The sequence below is a fragment of the Anopheles merus genome, chromosome 3L, assembly GCF_017562075.2.
Source record: "Anopheles merus strain MAF chromosome 3L, AmerM5.1, whole genome shotgun sequence".
Classification (NCBI taxonomy): Eukaryota; Metazoa; Arthropoda; class Insecta; order Diptera; family Culicidae; genus Anopheles; species Anopheles merus.
The window spans coordinates 36223993-36245016 of NC_054085.1; the positions used below are offsets into that span (position 1 = coordinate 36223993).

The 21024-nt window shown below is 46.1% G+C and overlaps 1 protein-coding gene across 7 annotated transcripts in view; it reads left to right on the plus strand.

Annotated features, from left to right (window-relative positions):
• LOC121598270 (receptor-type guanylate cyclase Gyc76C-like) overlaps positions 1–21024 on the plus strand; it is a 54284-nt gene that overhangs the window by 19994 nt on the left and 13266 nt on the right. For all 7 annotated transcript variants that reach the window (XM_041924869.1, XM_041924872.1, XM_041924870.1 and 4 more), the window contains exons 3-4: positions 17166–17884; positions 19709–19777. In XM_041924869.1, coding sequence (XP_041780803.1) covers positions 17219–17884; positions 19709–19777 — 735 coding nt within the window. In that variant the 5' untranslated portion in view covers positions 17166–17218. The remainder of the gene's footprint in view (positions 1–17165; positions 17885–19708; positions 19778–21024) is intronic.

The following is a 21024-nucleotide window of genomic DNA, read 5'->3' on the forward strand; positions in this document are numbered from 1 at the left end:
TACACGTTTGCACAAACAAAACACACACACACACACACACAACTACTGATAACTTTCCAGTCCTATTTTTGTGTAGTCTAATAACGGTGTTAGAGAGAATCGCAATAACAACAAAAAAGCGCTCCAAAGCCTCGTCATCGTCAGTTTGCAAGTCGGCGGCAGAGACCGGGCAAGGGTGCCAACTGTGCGAACATATATCGGCGAACAACCACGACCTCACTCCCCCCCATCGTTTGGTCTGTGTTTGGTTGGGCGACTGTTTGGTTTGTTCCTGTTAGGTGATAATTTATCGTGATGGACGAGGGTAAATATTTAATTAACACATTCGACAGGCCGGGAATGGAGGAGATAAATATATTTAAGCGGCAAGCTCTCTCTCTCTCTCTCTCTCTCTCTCTCTCTCTCTCTGAGAAGGACACATGTTTCGTGGTGTCGCGAATTGTCGTTTTTTGCGTCGTGCTTATCTGGGTGGGCGAGATGCGTTTTGTTGTTGCGTTGACTTCCCTGCGGTAGAGAGTGTAAGAAGGGGTTTAACGATGATTGAAATTGAAAAATTCAACCACGTTCCCGTAGTTTGCGATGGTTTCGGAAGTGTTGTTAAGTACGGACGGTGGATTGATCCCAACATCGTACTGCTAAGGAAGCGTCCTAAACATTCATCCCTTACCCTCAGTGACAGTGGCCTCGATGAAATGCAAACTTGGTGATGCGCGCGATACGCGATAAGTGGACGTGGTCAATTAGTAACTTAGGGCGGACAATCTAAACCCACCGCCAGGACTGAGCGCCCCAAACCCAAACGATCTTGATTAGGAGACACGGGCGATACTTGTTGGCTGCTGCTTGTTGCTTGCTAGTTGCCCGATTAGCGACGAGCTTAATGTTTGCTGCGCAAATCACCGATCCACTCGAAGTGGATTTGAGTTGGTGCCACTAGTGGAACGTTTCGTGTTGATTAGAACACATGTTAATTAAAAGGCATTAAATATGAGGAGGTTTTTTTTGGGTAAAATGATGGTAAATGAACGGAATATGTATGACAAACTACCATTATTTACATGCCATCGGTGTGCAAGTAGTCGAATAAGATTTGATATAATGTATTATATATCATAAAAGTTTACTAAAATACTTAAAATTATATACAAATAATGAAAAACTTTGAGATAACGTTTTTAATTCTTAAAGATGTGCAAATATACTATCATTTGCACATATTTAATCGATAAAAATATACCCACTGGTATCAAAACGTAACAAGAGACGATGATGGAATGGTTCACAAGAGCGCCATCTATTGCAAAACCTATGCAATTACTTTAGAAGAGTGATGATGTCTACTAATGCTCATTCCTTCACGTCAAACGATTAACGATTTGTTTAGTTTAATAGCAACAACATAATTAATACAAGAAGAGCATTCGAATTTGTATGTTAAACTTACATATGAACGCCTTTTCACGTAATCCAGTTTAAATCACTATCTTTTTCTAGTACTATCACAGAAAAGGTAAATATATACAAATGCTCACAAGGTGCTTCAGTGTTTTGTTTGTTTTCCCCGTTGGAAGAAAGTGCTCACCACACACGAAATGTGGGGACGACCTACTGCTACTAGTACTAGCACCACCAACACCACTACTACTACTGCTACTACTACTACTATTGCTATTGCTCGTCACCCATTCGCATCCTCTCCGTGCACCCACGGGCATCCCGAGACAAGGCCAACGAATTGCAGCCAGAAATTAATCGCCCACCGGTCCACAAAACCGGTGACGAGTCGAGAGCAAGTCCCAGGGAACCGGCACCTCTCGCTGGTCGTCGTTGTCGTTCGTCGCAGGTATGTTTGGAACCACCTTGAGAAGCTAGTTCCCGCCACCCGTAGACTTGAGCTCGGTTTGCGCGAAACAGGTTAGACCGGGCCGGATCCCGCGGCTTCCCGTGGCCTGCGAGTTGTTGTGATTCCGGTGACACTCTCTGCCGGGGTTTGCGAGCAGATGTCATCCCGGGGAAGTTCCCGAGACGGGGCCCCGTTGTGTTGGGTGCTGGGTGTTGTGCTGTGGAGCGGGTGCGAGAGGTCAATGAAACTGCTGCACAGCCTAGGCAAAGTGGTTTTTCGAGGCGCGAACGGGCGCCTCGTGTGCGCTCGCGTGGTTGTGGTTTTGGTTGACTTGCAGCGTGCAGCTTCCCCGGGCACTGCATGGGCTCAGTGCAAACTCTTTGAAGTGTTGCAGTGCAATTTGTGAATATTTGTTACAGAAGTCATGCTCGAAAGATCTCCCTTCATTTGGGAATTAGTGCAAAGTTTGCATTTAATTACAATTAGGCTGGAATTTGTAGCAGCACAGTTTGGCCACCAGCTCTACGGAACAGAGGGTTTTCTCCCTTCTGCTTTCTTAACCCATCCAGCTGTATTAGCAAGTCACTGCAACCACTAGCCACTAGTTCTGTGCGGAGTTTTTCCTCTTCACCATGCTGGCAAGAAGCGGAGAGAAATGTGATTTAGAGGAAAAGTGAGGAAGAAAATACGAAACACCCTGTCAACACAACCAGGCACACCGGAGTGCGATAAAATGTAGCCGTATGATAGCGAATGATCCTCAACACAACGAGAGTGTGTGTGTGTGTGTGCTGGAAATGAAAAACGTCGGCCGTGTGCATTCGAGCGAGCTTCCGATGGCTCCGGATGGCTGTCCTTTTGCGACATGCACACGCGTGGCACTGTGGCACTGGATGATAGCTGCCTCCCAGCCCGAAAGCGAACCTTAGCTTTTGCCACAAGCTTTTGCCACCGGAAAATACACAACTCTGCAGATATGTGTGTTCGTGCGAGTGTTTGCAAAAAGTTCTCTTTTCCAATCCCAAGTTGCCCGTGGAGGATTACTCGTTTCTTGGCAATCCTATTCGTGTCACTTTTTTTTGCCTCCCTAGAAGGCGGTAGAGTGCATTAATGCAACGCGTGTCGGTGACAGCACGCAGCGTAATGTTTTGTATTGCGCTTTTGTGTTGCGTTTTTTTCGCTCTTCTTCTCCTTGCTCGACCTCCCCTGGGGCACGGCCGAGTCACGGTCAAGGCAGTCCATTGCAGAGAGGAAAAATCATAAGCTTGTTCGTACATAAAAGAGACAAGATAAAGGCATGCTTTGAGAGGGCTTTTTTGTGTTTGGAAGCTTGTGCTGGATAGTTCTGCAAAACTATCTTTATTTATTTATATTTGTTTAAGACAAGGAAGCTTTGTATAATAACTCAATGTTGTGTTGACAGAACGGTTCTAATCTTCAGAATTGAAGCAAACGTTAAGGAATCGTTCACTACACAGTGCATTCGTGCCCTCGTTAGCATGATCTGATTGGCCAAAAATAGTTCATCAATATAACCGAAACCGATCAGTTCCCCGTTTCCTTACGACAGTCGTCGATTACTTCCCCCCGTTCGCGCCGGCTTTGCCCGCCGAAACTTTACCCAATCGCTCACACTCGTCCAAGCGTTTCGGAATCCGGCACAAACCGGCTCGCGTTGGCCGAAACATTTCACCCGCCATAACTGAATCCATCCATCATGCTACTTTGTTTGGGTCTGATTGGCACACGTTTCGCAGTTTGAAGTCGTCATGAACTGTACACGCGCACACACACACACGCACACGAGCACACGCGTACGCACGTTCTTCAACCCTTTTTTTCATTACCATTTGGCGACTGGTCGATTTCCGGTTAGCTGTTGCCTGACGAAGCTGTACGCCAGAAGAGCGAACTGATGATCACCAGCGATGACCATGAAATTTCCGCGGCCCCACCAAAGCACCCGATCGATCATCGGCAGAACTTACGTGCTCCCGCCGTTTTTTTTTATGCTTCCACTGCTGTTGCTGCTGCTGCTTTATCGTGTTTCTCTTAAACACTATCCCGTGCTACGTAGTGACTACGGAACGCAAAAGGGCGGTTAGACGGAAGATAAACTTTTTTTTTTCTTCTCTTCAACATGCAAAAGCCTACCCCATTCCTTCCCTCTGGGTGGGTTCATGCGGTTGGCAAATCAATTAATTTAGTGTAAAGAGAGAGAAGAGATGTGGCAAAAGACGAAGGGTGGTGATGGTGTACTCTCTTCCTGTCTCCTGCGCCACTGCTATCGATCGGACGGCAGCACACGGGCACGGGAATATCAAGACATTCCGAGACAATGTTGCAAAATTGCCCATTTGACTTGCCGACTTTGCTGAACGGGGGCGGAAGGAGGGGGTACGGTGGTATGTAAAGCTGGTTTTGGACAAACGTGCCGCAACGGCCGCCGAGAGAGGTTCCCCGAGGTCTGGCTGACTTTGATCGACTTGAACTTGACCAGCCCCCGCCCTTGGAGGGGGAAACTGGCGCGCGGGGTCGAACTCCGTCCACCTCTGGGGCCGACGACGTTGCGGTCGCGCTTTTGCTATGCGCATAACGTTTTATAGTGCCCGACTATTGATTGATAAGTGGCTTGAAAGAAGTGTGTTCATCTCTTTTGTGGTATAAACAGAGATTTCAAGAAGAAATTCGGTGTCTGTTTTTAGTTGTGTTGTAAAAATGTTGACGTCTTTCAATCTGAATTATAATCCTGAGACTAAATCATATTACTATTATGATATAAGAAACATAATTATCAAATAATAATTTCCCATACTCATCCAAAATCAAGGCTCGAACTCGGAATTGTCGCAATGCATTGTCGCGCGTAGACGATGTTACCATGGAGTCAGTTTGATCGAATGAGGTTATAACGCGTAATGGTTGATCGATCGATATCGTCATGAAATTTGTTTCCTTGACTGTTTTTTTTATGTTTTTCTCGTATTTGATACTTCTTTAAACAATGGATCATAATAATCTAATTTAATCTTGCGTTAAAAATCACCCTTTTCATCATGAATAAACAGCAAAGCTCGTTGATGCGTATTCCCGAATCTTTGCGTGCAACGATTGCTGGCGCAAAATAAATTGATGAGTCAAGTGAAGAAGGAAGCAAAAGAAAGCCACAATACCGCAGAAGAAGACGAAGAAAAGCCGTCTCGATCCTCGTTCCTCGATCGTGCCGTTTAGCGGCCGGTCGTGGGACGGTGGCACCCGGTCGTCCGATCGATTATGATCAGGCATAAATTATTGGCTCGAAGATTCCGTTTCGTTTCGTCCGCTAACGGCCGGCTAAAGCGAAGCGAATGAGCCTGGGGAAGCTAGCTGGTTTGGTTTTAATTCGATCGGGGACCACCACAAAACACCACCGGCATGCTGGTCAGCCGCTCGCAGTACTCCCCTCGGGCCGCGATGGTCCAAGGTCTCCGGGTTCCGGGAAGCAAGTCCCCGCTCGGGCGTGATTCCAATGACCGTGGCTTGGTTGAAGGTGCAAGAGGTGGTTTGCGCGCCGGAACGGTTAAAAGACGCACTGCAATGTACAGCCACAGTTATTACTTAATTAGTGAAACAAAACCACCACCACCACCACCAGCAGAGGGAACAGGGAAGCGGTGGCTGTGTGGCACAAGCAAGCGTCAATTCCCTCTCCGTACGCACGCGTTGATACATGCCGCGGCGTAAAGATAATTCTTTTGCGGATGACAAACTATGACAGCGTCCGTCCACTGGTGCGTACACTTCCGGGCGCTGGTGGGACAACATAATTGAATCGCCACCACAATGTGACGATGTTCTGTGACATTTTGTTAAATCTTGTGCACTGTACCTGATTATGCTTTCATTTCATTACAAAACATTAAAGTAATGAATTGCTCTTATTGTTCATAAATGATATTAAAAAAGGACCAACGAACGAATGCAAATATCTTCTAAAACCAGATTCTCCACTGACAGTGAAGCAATTTCCATAGAAAATCAATCCGCTGTAGACACAGCACTCAAATTAAATCACACTCATGGCTCAACCACAGTTTACACTTGACCTGGCTTCACAGTTTTCCCGGAAAAAAAGTCAGAAGAAGGGCACAGCCACCCACGGCTCAAATCACAACTTCGATCCATAAACTCTTCATTTGAATAGAATTCGTTACAACAGCAACATCGGAATAGCAGCAAAAAAATTACACACACGAACAAGAGCATAAAGCATCCGAGAGCATATGTAAACGAGCTATAGCTTCGATTTCTCTCTCTCTCTCTCCCCCTCCAATCGATACTTTCGTTAGTCTGAGCCACACTGAGGCGTGTGCAAGGATGCGTGTTAGACGCTGCATTGAATGTGCTGCATTTGCTACATGGGAAGAGCATAAGCTGAGCTTCTTTTTTTCGAACTGGGTGAAGTGAACCCAATCCATCAATCTAGCCATTGAGGGGCTTGTTTTTTGCTACTTCTCCTTTGCCATTGATGCATTTGCCGTTCATCGAGTTTAATGAATTCCATTCAAGGATTCCGGGCAGGCTCGCTTGGCGGACCCAGATGGAAGGAAGGGCCTGCCGGAACGATCGCAGGGGATAAGAATTTCCATACTGCGCTTGTGCTTGTGGCCCGGTTCACGTCTTTTGCTAGGCTCGTGTCACCCAAATATATACAGTGGTAGGTGAGTGTATGTGTGTAGAACTCCTTTGCAAGTTTCACTTACTAACATGCATACATTCTTGCAACGATATCGTTTACCAATTGATCATTTCATGTGAACATTTTTTCCCCGATGAAATGAAACATACCGCGCACGCACGCGAGCTGCATGTCCTTTTGTGTTGAACTCTAACATTACTTCCATACCTGTAACGCACCACGCTTTGCTAACGGTGCACCGGCTGAACGATGCATCATTGAAAATTCTTGCCGCACGAGTGTGTAAACTGCCATTTGCAAAGCACCCGGGGTAGGTGGGGGAGATTGAATTTTGCCCACGCTTGCAGATAGCTTCTTCGATGAGGTTTTGAATGTGAAAAATGGTCCATTTTCCACGCAACTTTCCCTTTGCTAGATTGCATTTTTGCAAACGACAAAGAGATGTTGTGAGATTATTATTTCAAACAGTAACGTTTCAGTGGAATGTGGAACGCGGAACTAAAAATGACACTTCGATTACGATTCCGCTGATACGGGACCCCCTTTCCAATGAATCTGTAATTTAGCTGCGCTGAAAACTGGCTACAAAAAAAAGGGCTCATCCCACAACGGGCTGCTGTTCTGCCGGCCACCATCGGCCCGCCGGATAGTGCATTGTTTCTTATTGAAATTGGATTCGAATGAGTTTCATCCGATTAGCATTAGTGCGGCACCGTCCGCACTCGGCCTTTGCGAACGGCGAAATCCAATAAAGAGCCGAGCCGAGCTCGCAAATTGCCACGGGCAGCGGGAAGCGGCTAATATTCTCCACCTTCCACGCTCACACGGGATGAAAGGAACAGTGTGGTGCAAAAAGTACCGCATCAACTGTGTCGTTGTATGTATCTTTTGTTGCAGTCGCAGGTCAATGTTTCGAGAGCTTTGAAATGATTGCCGCTGCACACAGCTCACTTGATTGCATACACATTCTAACCGTAACTTAATCTAGTTCCAATTGGAATCTTTTGTAAATTCGAACACGACTGTGCTGGTGCAATAGTGAACCACACTGTGCAATCAACAGGTCGTTCTCGAAAAGCGCACTGTTTACGGCTGCTACCGGAAACTGTACCATCGTCCCGTCGCATGTTGCCTTTCTCGCTCCGTCCGTGCCGTCGGCCAGCATCTTTGTCGACCTTTCAGTTCCATGGCGCATGAAGGCGGCGCACGGCCCGGGGTTGACGGGGGTTGAGGAGCACGCGGGCCGAGATCATTGGTATGGGGGGTAACAGAGCCAGTGCGAGCGCCGTCATTCAGTGATTGATTAAATAGCACTACCCGGGTTCTGTTTCCATCGGCTTGTTGGTTCAATTAGATTCACCTCCTTCACGCAAATAACTCCATCGACACACACACACACTCAAATACGGAACGGGCACATTCCGTTGTTCTGGTAGAATCGTCTGTCGAGCCGAGTCGATCGTTGGGACGACAATATTCGTTGATGCTCGTACGAACCAATGGGAGAGCCAATGTTTGCACCTACATTTCATTTATTTCCTGAACCCTCTTGGCTGCTGCTATTCCCCCCTCCGCTCCCGGGCTGCCATCATGATCAATTAGTGTCGACAATCGGTTGTACGAGTTGAATGGGAAGTGTGTGTGTGTGTGTGAGAGAGAGAGAGGGACAGGGAAGCCCGATTGACAATTTAATTTCGAGCTTCGACGCAAACCGTTTCCCGTCGTGTTTGTGAAGCGGGTGGCCGGTTTCGATTTAACATTTGGTTTGACGGCGAGAACAAATCATCGTTGCTTTACCGTATCGATCAAATGATCAGTATGCGTGTGTGATTTATGACTGTGTGTGTGTGTGTGCTAGAGTAGATGCAGTTTAATTGAATTAAGTGATCGTAGAACGATCATACTTGTCATATTATGCCTGTCGAATGACTGTTAAGATGTTAATAGATCAATAGAGCAGTGCAACTGTTTGGAGACAGTAATGATAAGAATCATTACAACAGAATAAGTGAAATTATTTTTTACAAACCTCAATACACATTATGTGCTCCAATTTCATTTGTAATAAAAATAATCCAAATCATCATCTCTTTACCTCGATTAATCATAATATAAATATACTCAATCGATCACGAACGATCCGTCATGCTTTGTAGCGCATCGTAGAACGTTGCGCAAACCCATTCATGCACCACCAGACACACACACATATATCTTTAAAGGAAAGCAATCCAATGGTTGCAGGGCTGTGACTGAGGCTTAGAACTCAACAGCCACAGAACAGGTCGCGTACGATCGCGTCCGAGGCAACGGGCGTCCGAGCGATCGCGTGTGTGTGTGTGTGTGTGTTGTTGGCTGCGCGATAGCCCGTGCGGTCCGCATGCGACTCGTACTTGCCAACGCCGGCCCCGGGGTCGACACCAAACCAAGGCCAGTTATTTATACCGATATCGGCAGAGGGGCTAAAAATAGCTACACTTTTAATAAATTATCTACCCGATTGCTGCCCCCCTCCCCCCTTCCCTTGGTGATTGTTGTGTACTGTTGTTTGTGTCTCCATTGGGGTGTGTGCTGGCGCATTCGAACACTTTCGACACTTGAGTCGTCGGTTGAGCAACGGGATTATGTGAGAGAGAGAGTGTGTGTTGGTTGCACTGCTGTTGTTGTCGATGGAAAGGCAAACACCACGCAGCCATTGGACGGACCCTTTTTTTGATAGAAGCGTCTGTGCTGTGTGTGTGTGTTTGTGTGACTACCCCAGTCCCCGGCAAAGATGCTTGACTTTGTGTGCTCCTGCTTGAGAACGTGCTCCTCCAGCGTTCTCTCGCGCTGGAGTGCTATTTACAGCCAACTCCAAAGTCTTGAACGGAACGTTTGTGTGCTGATGTCTTGGAGTCTTTCGTGCCCGGCTTTTGCACAGAACGTGCGCTGAACCGTCAACGTTGAGAGAGAGAGAGAGAGAGAGAGAGAGAGAGAGAGAGAGAGAGAAGGGCGAAGAACGAAGACGATGGATGGCCCCCGTGCGTAAAAGAACGCAATGCAATGTAGTGTTCATTCGCAGCTCATCAGAATAAATTAAACCACTCAATAGCATAGTGGGTCGTTGGGAGGGAGAGAAAAAAAACACACACACACACACACACACACTGGAAGACGACGATAAGTCACCCAGGGAGCACACAACAAACCATCCCCCGGTGTCCCTTAGCGACACAACACACGCGCCTCTGGTTCGATAGGTAAGGTTTGATTGGGGAAGTTGTACGGTGTGTACTGGGACGAGAGAGTGTGCGAGCGCCCGTTTGCGCGTTGATTGACTCTGAGAAGAACACATTGAGCGCGCCATATATCCATCTATCTCCAACAATGCACACGATTGGAATATCACTTTTCAACAACGGGGACACGATCGCCCCTCCCCGCACTCTCCGTTCCGGATGGATAATAACAATAGGGGCGGGAGAGGTTTATTGTGATTTTAATATGGGTGTTGTTTATTGGTCATAATGTTTAATCGCTTTTCGCGCGTGCTGTGTATAAGGAAGTGGAAGATATACACAACAAAGTAGGGTTGGATCAGGGAGAGCTCTTTTACCGAATGTCCAAAAAACAAACAATCATTAAAGCACGTGTTTCCTATTATTAAAAACACGCTTCACAGTATTAACAATCATTTCGATATTTGTCCGGAAAAGAAACATCACATCACAGCTTAGGAAGAGAATTGAACCAATACCGTTTGTTGTGGCTGCTCGACAGTTTCGCACGACACCATGGGTCCGCTTGTAGCATTGAATGATTAATTAGCGTATAAAAGAAGCCGCAAAGTATGTTCAAATACGAAACGATTAGCCTACGTAGATTGGAGGAAGCTTTTAGATGCTTGCGAGGATAATTCAATTCTATTATAATGGTTTTTTTTCGACTGGTTTCCCTAAATTGATATTGGCGCCATATGGTGACGAATTAACGTGCTGGCTCTCATCAAGATCAAGATGCTTAGGTTCATTTAATGACCTCTAATCATATTCTGATTTTAACACTGAAACACAATTTCATCATTTAGAGTCGAATGTTTCACTTTTGTTTTGTTTAAACGATTAAATTGAATTCACTCTAAAGCGCAAGCTGTTTTCCAGCCGAGCGCCGTTTAGTGGTTACTGGAGTATGTTTTTGTAACACTATCGGCGCGACATCGGTTGAAACGGAACCACAATCCCCAACACCGCAACACAAACCACAACAACAAAAAGAAGGAAAGAACGATGAAAGAGGAAACCTTAACACGATCGCTCAGCCACCACAGAGGCTGGTTTGAGTACGGCAACTGGAACGAGAGAGAGAGAGAGAGAGAGAGAGAGAGAGAGAGAGAGAGAGAGAGAGAGAGAGAGAGAGACACACACACACAGATACAAACTGGGCTCCCCTCCGTACACATGCCGGGTACGTCGATCTCGTTCCATCCATCATGCTGCTGCTGCTGTGGCGAGCCTTTGCAACCGGTTGATCCGGTAGTCACGACCGCGCGCGCGGTTTCGGTACCACGGTGGAGCTATTTTTAGAACGGAAAATAATATTTATTTATTTACTGATACTGTGTCGAGGCGTAGTGTCTGTGTGTGTGTACGGGTTGTGTCCTCCCCTGTACATTCCAGTCCGTCCGTCGTAGCATCGTAGAGTTGAATGATGAGGGTTTGGTTGGTTCGGCTGAACGGACCTGTTGCTGGAGCGGCCGATTTACAATATATCATCCCCAGCAGCAGCAGCAGCAGCAGCAGCAGCGTCGACGATCCTCCTCCTCGTGTGTCATCGGCGGTCGTGTCCGGATGATTAACGTTTGGCGATGATGGGAGGGCTTTTGTTGTGTGGCCTCCCTGGCGGCCATGGTTGGTGTGGATTTTGGAGATTGCCACGAGTGTTTTGTGGAACACACACACACACACTGGCAGACAGTGGCAGTGAACTCTCCGAGAGGGTGCACCTGTAATAAGGGTTTTGGTTTTTGATATGGGCGACTTCAACGACTTGCCCTTTGAGGTTGAAAACACATGAAAAATGTGCAGTTTTTTCATCTCTTTTGTATAAATTTCTGTCAATGAATCTTTTTGAACTATTCTTCTTTTGCTGTGAAATCGAAAACAGGTCGTAACCCTTCTCCAAACCACTCCAAACCTTGTTTGCTTGTACAGCTGTAATTGAAATGGGTACAAACAGCGCGGTAGGAAAAAAAACGGCACAATGCGGCAAAATGACAACGAGCTCGATGGAAACGACATGGCCGATATTTTTAGCGCCAACGTGTACGCCCGCTGTACGGCAGCTTCATTTCATATTCCTGTCAACGACACTGCCGGACACAGCCAGCAGCACAACCGCAAACGGATCTGCCGCGCACCAAACAATACGATCCACTGTGGCGGTAGTGTTTGTGCGTGAGTGGAATTTGTCAAAAGCACGGCCGGGCCCCGTGTGGACTGACCCTATGATAACTAAAAAAAAAAAATACAATCAACAAGGATGTTGCTTGGAAAGTGGTGCGCACCGTGTCTGCGATGGGACGACATACCCCTACCCCTCCCATTGTATTAGCATAAAGTCGCGCGCGCACGGCCTCAAAAGCACCAATGGGGCGCGGGTGATTGATGTGTGGTTCGTGGAAGAATTTTTGATGTTCAAAGACAAAAAAAAACAAACAAAAAATGCCACGCTCTTGAAGAATGGAAGCGCGATGGGAGTGGATTGTGTAATGTGTACAAAAAGGGGGATAAAATACACATTTGGGAAAGAAAATAAAAAAAGAGAGAGAGAGAAAGAGAAAGAGAAGAGAAAACGATAAACATGCTCAAATCAAAATCAAATTAAAAAAGGCGAACGCTTTCACATCAACCGATCGTGAGACGCCGGGTGACGTCAAACCGGCCGGGTAGCCAGAGAACTGTTTATAATTACACCTAATGACGTTCTAGGTGTAATTTATTACAAGAATGGAGAGGGGCTCTGACAAAAGCTTCTAAATCATCCTCAAATTCAGATTTAATGATAGATGATGTGGAGCAATTTTCGAATCAAATGGGACTTTTGGTGCTTAAACTTTAATTACAGTGATTTATATCGTTGTTGATGAATGTTGCTATTATGGTTGGGTGATGGCAAGAAATTAAACATCCACATTTAATTTTTCAGTGGATAAATGATCATCAATATAGTAATATAAATTATTTAATTTTCTCATCATCGATTACACAACAAAGTCAACGTGTATGCGCTTTCAATCGGAAAAAAATCGCCAAAATTCAATCATATCCCCATAAAATCCCAAAATCCCATACGAATGTAGTAAACAAAGACAGCGCAAACGGGAAGGCATATGCGCTCACCCGTGCGCTCTCTTGCGACAGGCCAACGAAACCTCAATTTTGGGTTAACCCCCCCCCCCCCCCACTCTCCCGTCCCGTCGCAAAACGTGCACCACGAAACGCTAAATGTTATTTTTACCAATCCGGTTTTGCGCTTTTGTCTGTCGTCCGTTTGTCGTCACCCATCGTCGTCTAGCGGGGTTGTACGCACCTTTCGCCCGAGGACCTTCGCCGTCTTCTCTTCCTGGGACCGAGGGAGCGGGACTCAAAAGACAAGCATCCACACCGGCAGCTTCCAGCGTGTTTCGAATTTTAGTGGTCATTGATGATATTCGGTTCGGTGTATTTTCGTGGTCACGGCAACGATCATCATTGGCGCGGTGACCGTGGTGATGGTGGTGGTCGTTGCCGTTGTTTGGTATGCCGCACCGAAACCAGGCACCGCCTGCTGGCTGTGTACAGTGCTGTGCTTATTTGTGGGTGCATGGAGAGGTATTTAATTTCTTGAAGATTTTATTCTAGTGCAATGGATAATTTATGAAATAATATACAGGATAGTTTGAAAAAATATTGTAAAATATATCCTTATTTGTCTTAAATTCATTCATTCAGTTACTGAAGTGTAGCTATCATCGAAAAAGTGCAAAACTTAATTACTTTCACCTGTTCTATGCGTTTTGTTCGGAAAAGTTATAAAATCACGCCCAAATAAATGTGTCCCCTTTTCCCCATTTCCAACGAACTGACCAAACAGCAAACAGCAAGTTCGTTCAGCGCAAACAACGCACAAAATTGGCTTCAATATCACTCGCACCGTAACCAAGGTGACCAGGTGCTCCAACACCAGACTTTTCGCCCCCCAACCAAAAAAAAAAAATACGAAGCTTAAACAAACAGAAAGCTCATCCCCAACTCCGCTCACTCACTGAAAAACTCAAACGGTCTCAAATGGGTTTACGGAAAATGTCACCCCGGAACAAATGCCGAAATTCGATAAAGCCGGGTTCGGGTTCAGGTTTTGCCCATTAGTCAGGGTCGACCCCTCGCACACGCCCGTTAATCACCGTTACGTGCGAAAGCTCTGCGCACCAATGGCGCACGGGCGCGAACGCGAGGTCAAGGTTTCGCCCGCGGGACGTCCGTGCTCTCGGTGGTGGTGGTGAAATGTTGTTCCACAGCAGCAGGAAAGAAAGAGAAGAAAAGAGTGGCGAAGGGTCCGTGTGTGTGTGTGTGTGTGTGTGTGCGTGGCGTAGGAAGGTGTAACAAACGCGCGTTACAACGCTCTCTCCACTGTTCGGCGGTGGAAAGCAACGTTTCCTTGATGTTGTTTGTTATTTTAAACGTGGTCCGCCCATGGGACAGTGAAACCGATTTGGCCTGGACAATATTTGATCAGCTAAAATAACATTATTCCGCCGCGTGCGAGCAGCAGTTGAATAATTAAGCTTCCAATCCAATTGCAATCTTTTGTTTGCTGTTGGGCCACGTGGTTGTGGGCATTTTTCGATCAGCACAAACTTCTAGGTGGAAATATTTTGCAATGCGCAAAAAAAAGTCTTGTTAACTGTGTTTGTTTTTCCATCTGAGCATGGGAAAGTATTTTGGAAACATATTTTCAACCCTCTGAAGCCTGATACCCTACAGAGCGATGGTGTGTTTTTTCCAGTTTATATCAACTTCTGAAGCCTGAAGGCTGGTACGGAGCAATAGCAGCAAGGATACCGCTTCTGAGCGTGTATTACTTTTAAGTTGTAGTACAAACACTCCACCTCCACAATCGACAAACATACGTCGGCCCACATACTTTCGTAAAAGTGCCTCCACAATTCTCGCCACCGCGTGTTTGGCAAAAAAGGCAGATAATCCGCCGCGGCTGTGTCGTACTGGTATTCGTTTAACGGCAACAAATTTACATAATCGTATCTCGCATGTAATTGAACCCATCATTAATTATTAGTAAGCGTTCGTCAGTGCTCGTCTGCGTGGTCAGCACTCGAGGAGGAAATACACATTCCAAAGGATCGCTTTTTGGGCACGGGAAATGGGAAACTTCCAAAGTGGATTAAACAACCAAGCAACCAAGACCAGAGAGCGAGTGTTTATCTTTGCGTCCGTGTCATTACTTGCAAAGCGCTTAGCTGTAATCGGGGATCAAGTAACAAATCAACCGCTTGTTGTTGTTGTTGTTTCTTCCTCGTGCCCTTTATTTACTAAACAAGCAATACCAATAAAAAAAAAAGTTATATTTACATCACCCCAAACGAGTTCTGGGAATTTGAAAAGATGAGTTTCAAAATGGATTAAAGCAAAAAAAAAAACGATAACAGCTCTCAGCTGCTGTTAAAAGTGGTAAGGTGTAGGCGATGTGGCCAGACGTCCCTCAAAACTTTTGATTGGAGTTTTAAGGAAGGATTATTCGTGGAATTGGTCTACGAATCTTTTGTGGTTTGCTAGAGTTTCCAAAGCTTTAATTACAAACTTTGAAAGGTGTGCGAAAATCGTATAAGAATAATGGTCGATTGGATGGTTTAACAAGTGTTTGAAGATCACTTTTCGGTTGGTTTTAATAATTAAACTTAATACTGGTCGTTAAGAAAACAGTGTACATTTCAATCTACTTTCCGCTCCTTCAATTTCGGTTTCTCGCTTCTCGAACCAGCATTTTAATTGAATGTTTAAATTACCTGTCAAATGTGCAATGGAAAATCAAAAGCTTCGATTAAAGCCAAGAACTGACTGCGTAAAATGGTGTTAAATGTTTCGAGGTAATTATTAATTGTAATGATGTGAGTTTAGTGCACTTAAACATTGGTAAATCGACGGTTTAAAATGAATAAACACTGTGAATAATAATGTTCCTAAATAGCACAGTTTCTTATCAATTAGTCTTGTTAAAATCTCACCCCGTACACACGTTTAATCACACAAAACAATCGGTCGAGTGTCAGTGAGTGTGTACTTCGTTTTCGGGGGATCAAAACCCCTTCACCGAACCGATTGTGGACATCATTACGTACCGGCAGGCAGCTGGAGTGTGCTGGCCACGTGATAGCATAAAGCACTACTTTTACTATTTGCTCCGGTTACCCTCCTATCGCTGCTTCCCGATCCCCTCCACTCACAAGCGCCACGGTACGACATTTGATCGAATAATCCGGCACACACCCGGCACGTGACGACCAGTCACCGTGTGTGTGCAGCGAAATGTGGTATGGTAAACTGGTGGGTTCCCGTTCAGCTGAGCAACAAGTGCCAACCTGGTGGAGGTGGCCGTGTGTGTGTGAACCGGTCACTGTGAATCTCGATGTGATCAGACGCCAACCGTATTTGCACGTTCCATCCATTTGTGGCGCATCGTGCCGGGCCGCCGTGCGAGGAACAATAAAGAGTTGAGTGTGTTAACGAGAGGGAAGGGAAATTAGTTGTGCGAGAGAGTTATACAGTGCAGTGCGAACCAAATCCTGCTGCATGATAAGTCTATCAGCACCATTTAAGGTAACATTGCTTGCTCTAAATCATGTTAAAACTATTCCTTGTCACACAATTTGTACTTTTCCAACAATTCTGGACAACTACGAAGTTCGTTTGCTGTGTAATTGAAGTAAAGGATGGCATCGAATTTTTGTCAGAATATTGCATTGCCATGTGTATGCAAACTTATCCACCCAGCAGCTGCACCATCACGTGCTGAAATGTGAAGCTGATTAATTAAGTGCGCCCCCTCTTTCGAGACCGAACGGTTGTGTCCTGTAGTGTGGTTTCGGGTTTACCGTGTTCCGCCACTCCACGCCACTCGTCAAAACCCATTAACTAGTGGTTCGGTAGTGATTACTAAGCAGCCTAACATAATTAGATGCATGAGTGAGCGATTGCTCCGTGCGCAGGTGATTACATTTGCGTATTATAGAGTGAGCATGCTGAAGCAAAGGATTCGAGTTCGAGCTCGTACCCTGTTCTGCTAAATCCTCCTGAGGGGAAACCGTGGGATACAGCTCAACCTCATCAGTGGGTTTAGCATTAGTTGGAAAGTAGCGTAGCGGGCACAGATTACGCTCTACTTGATGTTGGCAGCAGGCGCTGAACTTTGTGACATGGGAATGTGCTGGAAAAGTTATGATGAAGCTATGCGCTACCGGTGTGATGGATTGAAAGTGTTATGGGTAGAGGAATCTTAAAGGGGATGATGTTAGATAAGCTGTACTTTAAGCTCCCTAAAATGCTATTTATCTTCAATTTTATGGCAAACTTCACATTAATTCTAACGCTTCTGTGTCTTTCTCTTCCACAGCCGGTGTTCGAAATCGGTTGGAGTCGCGCTGATCGGCCCCATTCGAGGGGGCCATGACGCGTTGGCCCGTCCTACTGCTTGCACTGCTCTCGGTGGCGTTCGGTCATGTGCCGGCCGCGGTCGCCCTAGTGCCCGGCCCGAATGGCATCGGTGGCGGCAGTCTCACGCCGAGCGGTTCCGGCGGTGGTACCGGCAGTTCGAGCACGCCCGAAGCGTCTGCCTCGGCCGCCCTTCCCTTCTATCATGACCCGTATCAACCTCAGTCACTGCTGCTGCAGCATCAATCAACGAACCAGCAGCATCAGCACCAGCAGCAGCAGCAGCAGTCGCAGCCGCCGCAACAGCAGCAGACACACTCATCCGGCTCGTACATTACGAAGATGCCGGAGAACTCGCCGCACCAGAAGTTCCGCAACAATCGGACGGTGCTGACCCTCGGCTATCTGACCGCGGTCAAGGGTGATCTGATCGAGAAGCAGGGCCTCACCATCTCGGGCGCGCTCACGATGGCGCTCGACGAGATCAACAACGATCCGGAGCTGCTGCCGAACGTGACGCTCGCGCTACGGTGGAACGATACGCGCGGCGAAACCGTCGTCGCGACACGTGTCATCACCGAGATGATCTGCGACGGGGTGGCGGCGTTCTTCGGCCCGGAAGGTACCTGCCAGACCGAGGCGATCGTTTCGCAGAGCCGCGACATACCAATGATCTCGTATGTGAGTATTGCAATTCTATGTTATCGAGGAGTAATAGGAGCCTTTCTTAGAAACATAGAAGAATGCACACGAATTAGACACTCTAGCGGTAGTATTCAGACACCAGAAACCATTGCCCCAGAATTGCAATCAAACCATTCACTTAGTGTTTCGTGCCATCTTGTTCGTTCCTTCCCAAGAGCCGCGCGTCTTCAATCAGCCGATGTTTTCTTATCAATAATCAAACCATTTGACCGTTGCCCGTTACGTTCCATCAGCCCTGCAGCAGCGATTACAGCGCGCGATAATGGGAGATGGAAAGCGATGGATTCGACCTTTCGGCTTGTTAGTGGACGTTGACGCCCTGCACCACGTTGCGATGCCTCTTGTTACAACACTCTGTTTGTGTGTATGTGTGTGTGTGCTAGATGTGTTGACCTGCTGTGTGCCGCCCCAAGCACCAAGAACAATGTGTGCAAAAGTGTCGCACGAAAATGAATAATGTAGCGCTAAAAATAACACCCACTGGTTGGGTACTGCTGTTGCTGCCCTTGCTGCTGCTACTGTCCAGTTGTTTGTATGCTTGTGATGCATTCCAAGTCTCCCTCGCTCCAACACCCGATGACATCCGATGCGTCAAAGGAGTGGATTGCTGCTGGGAGAAGGAGAAGCAGGAAGGCAGGCAAATGATAAATGCAGAAAAGATGAGTTGCTTCATAAGGGCAGGGGCTCGGGCTCGGTGCAAGATGCTCCATCCTGCATAATTATAAGCATTCTTGGGGTGTTCGATCGAGCTTCGGGGGTTTGTTTACTCGCCCGGGCGAACACTTGGCCTCGGTGGACGGAAGGCATGGAAGGCATTCGGTATTATGGTAATTGATGATTGCTAATTAACTCTACAATAGCAAACATCATCGTTCCGCGTTGGGCCAACAGGGCGACTGTATGACATCGATAGCGGCACGGTGATCTTTAGATAGCCATCGATCCGTATTTAATGGGGGAAAGGTTGCCGTTTAATTAGGAAGAGGGGCAATGTGACATTTTATACATTTTCTAGCAATTTGTTTGTTATTCTGGTGGATGGTGGATAAATAGTAAAAATATTAAATCATACAGTGGCGCCCATTCAAAGTCGGACACCTCATATTTTCACCTATTATCTGAATTTGTGGCACCCTGGATGACCATCAGAACTAGTAAATGGACCTTTAGTAACTGATTTTACATAATTTATGAATCATATAGGCCAATATTGCCATTCTACGTAGTCGTTTAGCTATGAAATGAAGACAAAAATGTTTTACCTTATATCACATTTATGCATGGTGTTACGAGATTTTAAACAATATCGATCTGATTTTTGCCAGAGACACAGCTAAAGAGTGTCTCCAACGATAGGTGAAAAAAAAAATTCCGATAAAAGGTCTAGGAAACTGTCCAGGGTGCCGCAAAGTCAGATTAATGGTGAAAATTTGAGGTGTCCGACTTTCGGTGGCCGTCACTGTATATAAACCGCCACAGGAAAAGGTTATATTAGTACTAGTACTTAAACAGCTTAATAATGAACACTTTGATAATTTAATATATTGTATAGCAGATAGTTATTATGTATGATAGGTGGAATGCAAAATCCAACACAAAATAGGATTAAATCTTGAGCAATTCTATGGTTTATATTCATCGTATCGTACAACAAACTGCGCACTAAAAACTAAAAACTCCGCAAAAAAATGAGCCACCCCCCCCCTAATTTCCCCCCACCCATGGGCTCCAAACTACACCTTAAACCTGAATCCGATTACGAGTTTAAAGCTTGTGGTGTTGATTTTGTTCTATTTGCAGAGATGTTCCGAGCTGCAGCGTAGCTCACCAATTCCTACCTTCGCCCGCACCGAGCCACCCGATACTCAGGTATGTTTGTGTGTTTGTGTTCTGTTCCATTGCCCTACACCCCCCCCCCCCACCCCCCACGGGGAGTGCTAGTGACAAATTGTATGCTCTATCCCTCACTTCCTTTCTGTGTATACAAACATGTTACCGATTAGAGAAATATGTGAAAGTGAGCTGCTTTATTTGTTTCATTAAAAGGATGTGCTTTATTCAGTATTCTTCCAGTATTACCCATTTCCCCTTGCCAAAGAGCAACATCAAAGCTTCCGTTTTGGATGGCACAATTCAAAAGGTTGTCCTAAATAAATAGCTCTTATTAAACGGAGTGTGTTATGGCAGGAAATTAGTTAACAGGACGGCAATACAGCATTCAAGCAAAAATAATAAAAAGGAGCGATTTCCCTCTTCGTCTGCGATATCATCATTAAAATTTGATTTTCGTTCACATTTCATTCTCCTGAAATAGCTCCGAAAATAAGGCAAATGCACTCACACACACACAAAATCCCCCAAAATCAAACGGAAGCGTGTGTGCTTAGCATATTGATCGATTTTGTCAATCGTCAAATCGAAAGTAAAGCAAGCAAAAAATGAAAGAAACGCTATAAACCGGAACAAGCACAGCAAAAGAAAATATAATTACGTTCTACGCGTACGGCACATGGCGGTGCCAGTCCCGGATCTCTTCCGTGCTCTTCTTCCAAGTCTTCCAATTACCTTTACGGGCGGCGGTTGAGCCGAGCAGTTGACTCACATTTGCCCCGCGCGGACCAAATTGGAGTAAAGGCGTTCAATTTCGCTGACAATTTAGCAAAGCAAAAAGAGGACGAACACAAAAAAAACGCGCGCACCCCACACGCCACCTGTTGGATTGCGCATTCATACGCAAGCACGGTGCGTAAAAGTGGCGTACACGATTCCAGCGATACCCCACGGTCAGCGGAATGTTCTTCCGAAGCGTGTCCTCTAAACATAATGTTGTGCATTCGCCTGCTGAGATGTGCAAAAGCAACAAACCCAAAAAAAAAGCAAACACTACAGAAAATTTGCCTCTCTTGGGTGACGCTTATCACTTCCGGATTGAGTGTGCATGTGTGTGTGTGTGTGTGTCTGCCGAAGCTGAGCTGAAGGTGTCAGGAAAGCTGACACATGACACTCGAGTCCCTCAGCGCTCAGACGGGTAATTTATTTTTGCAGCACCGATCGGAAGTACTGATGGAGCAGTTTTTGCACCGGAGCAAAAGAACCGAGCTTGTTTTTATTCTTTC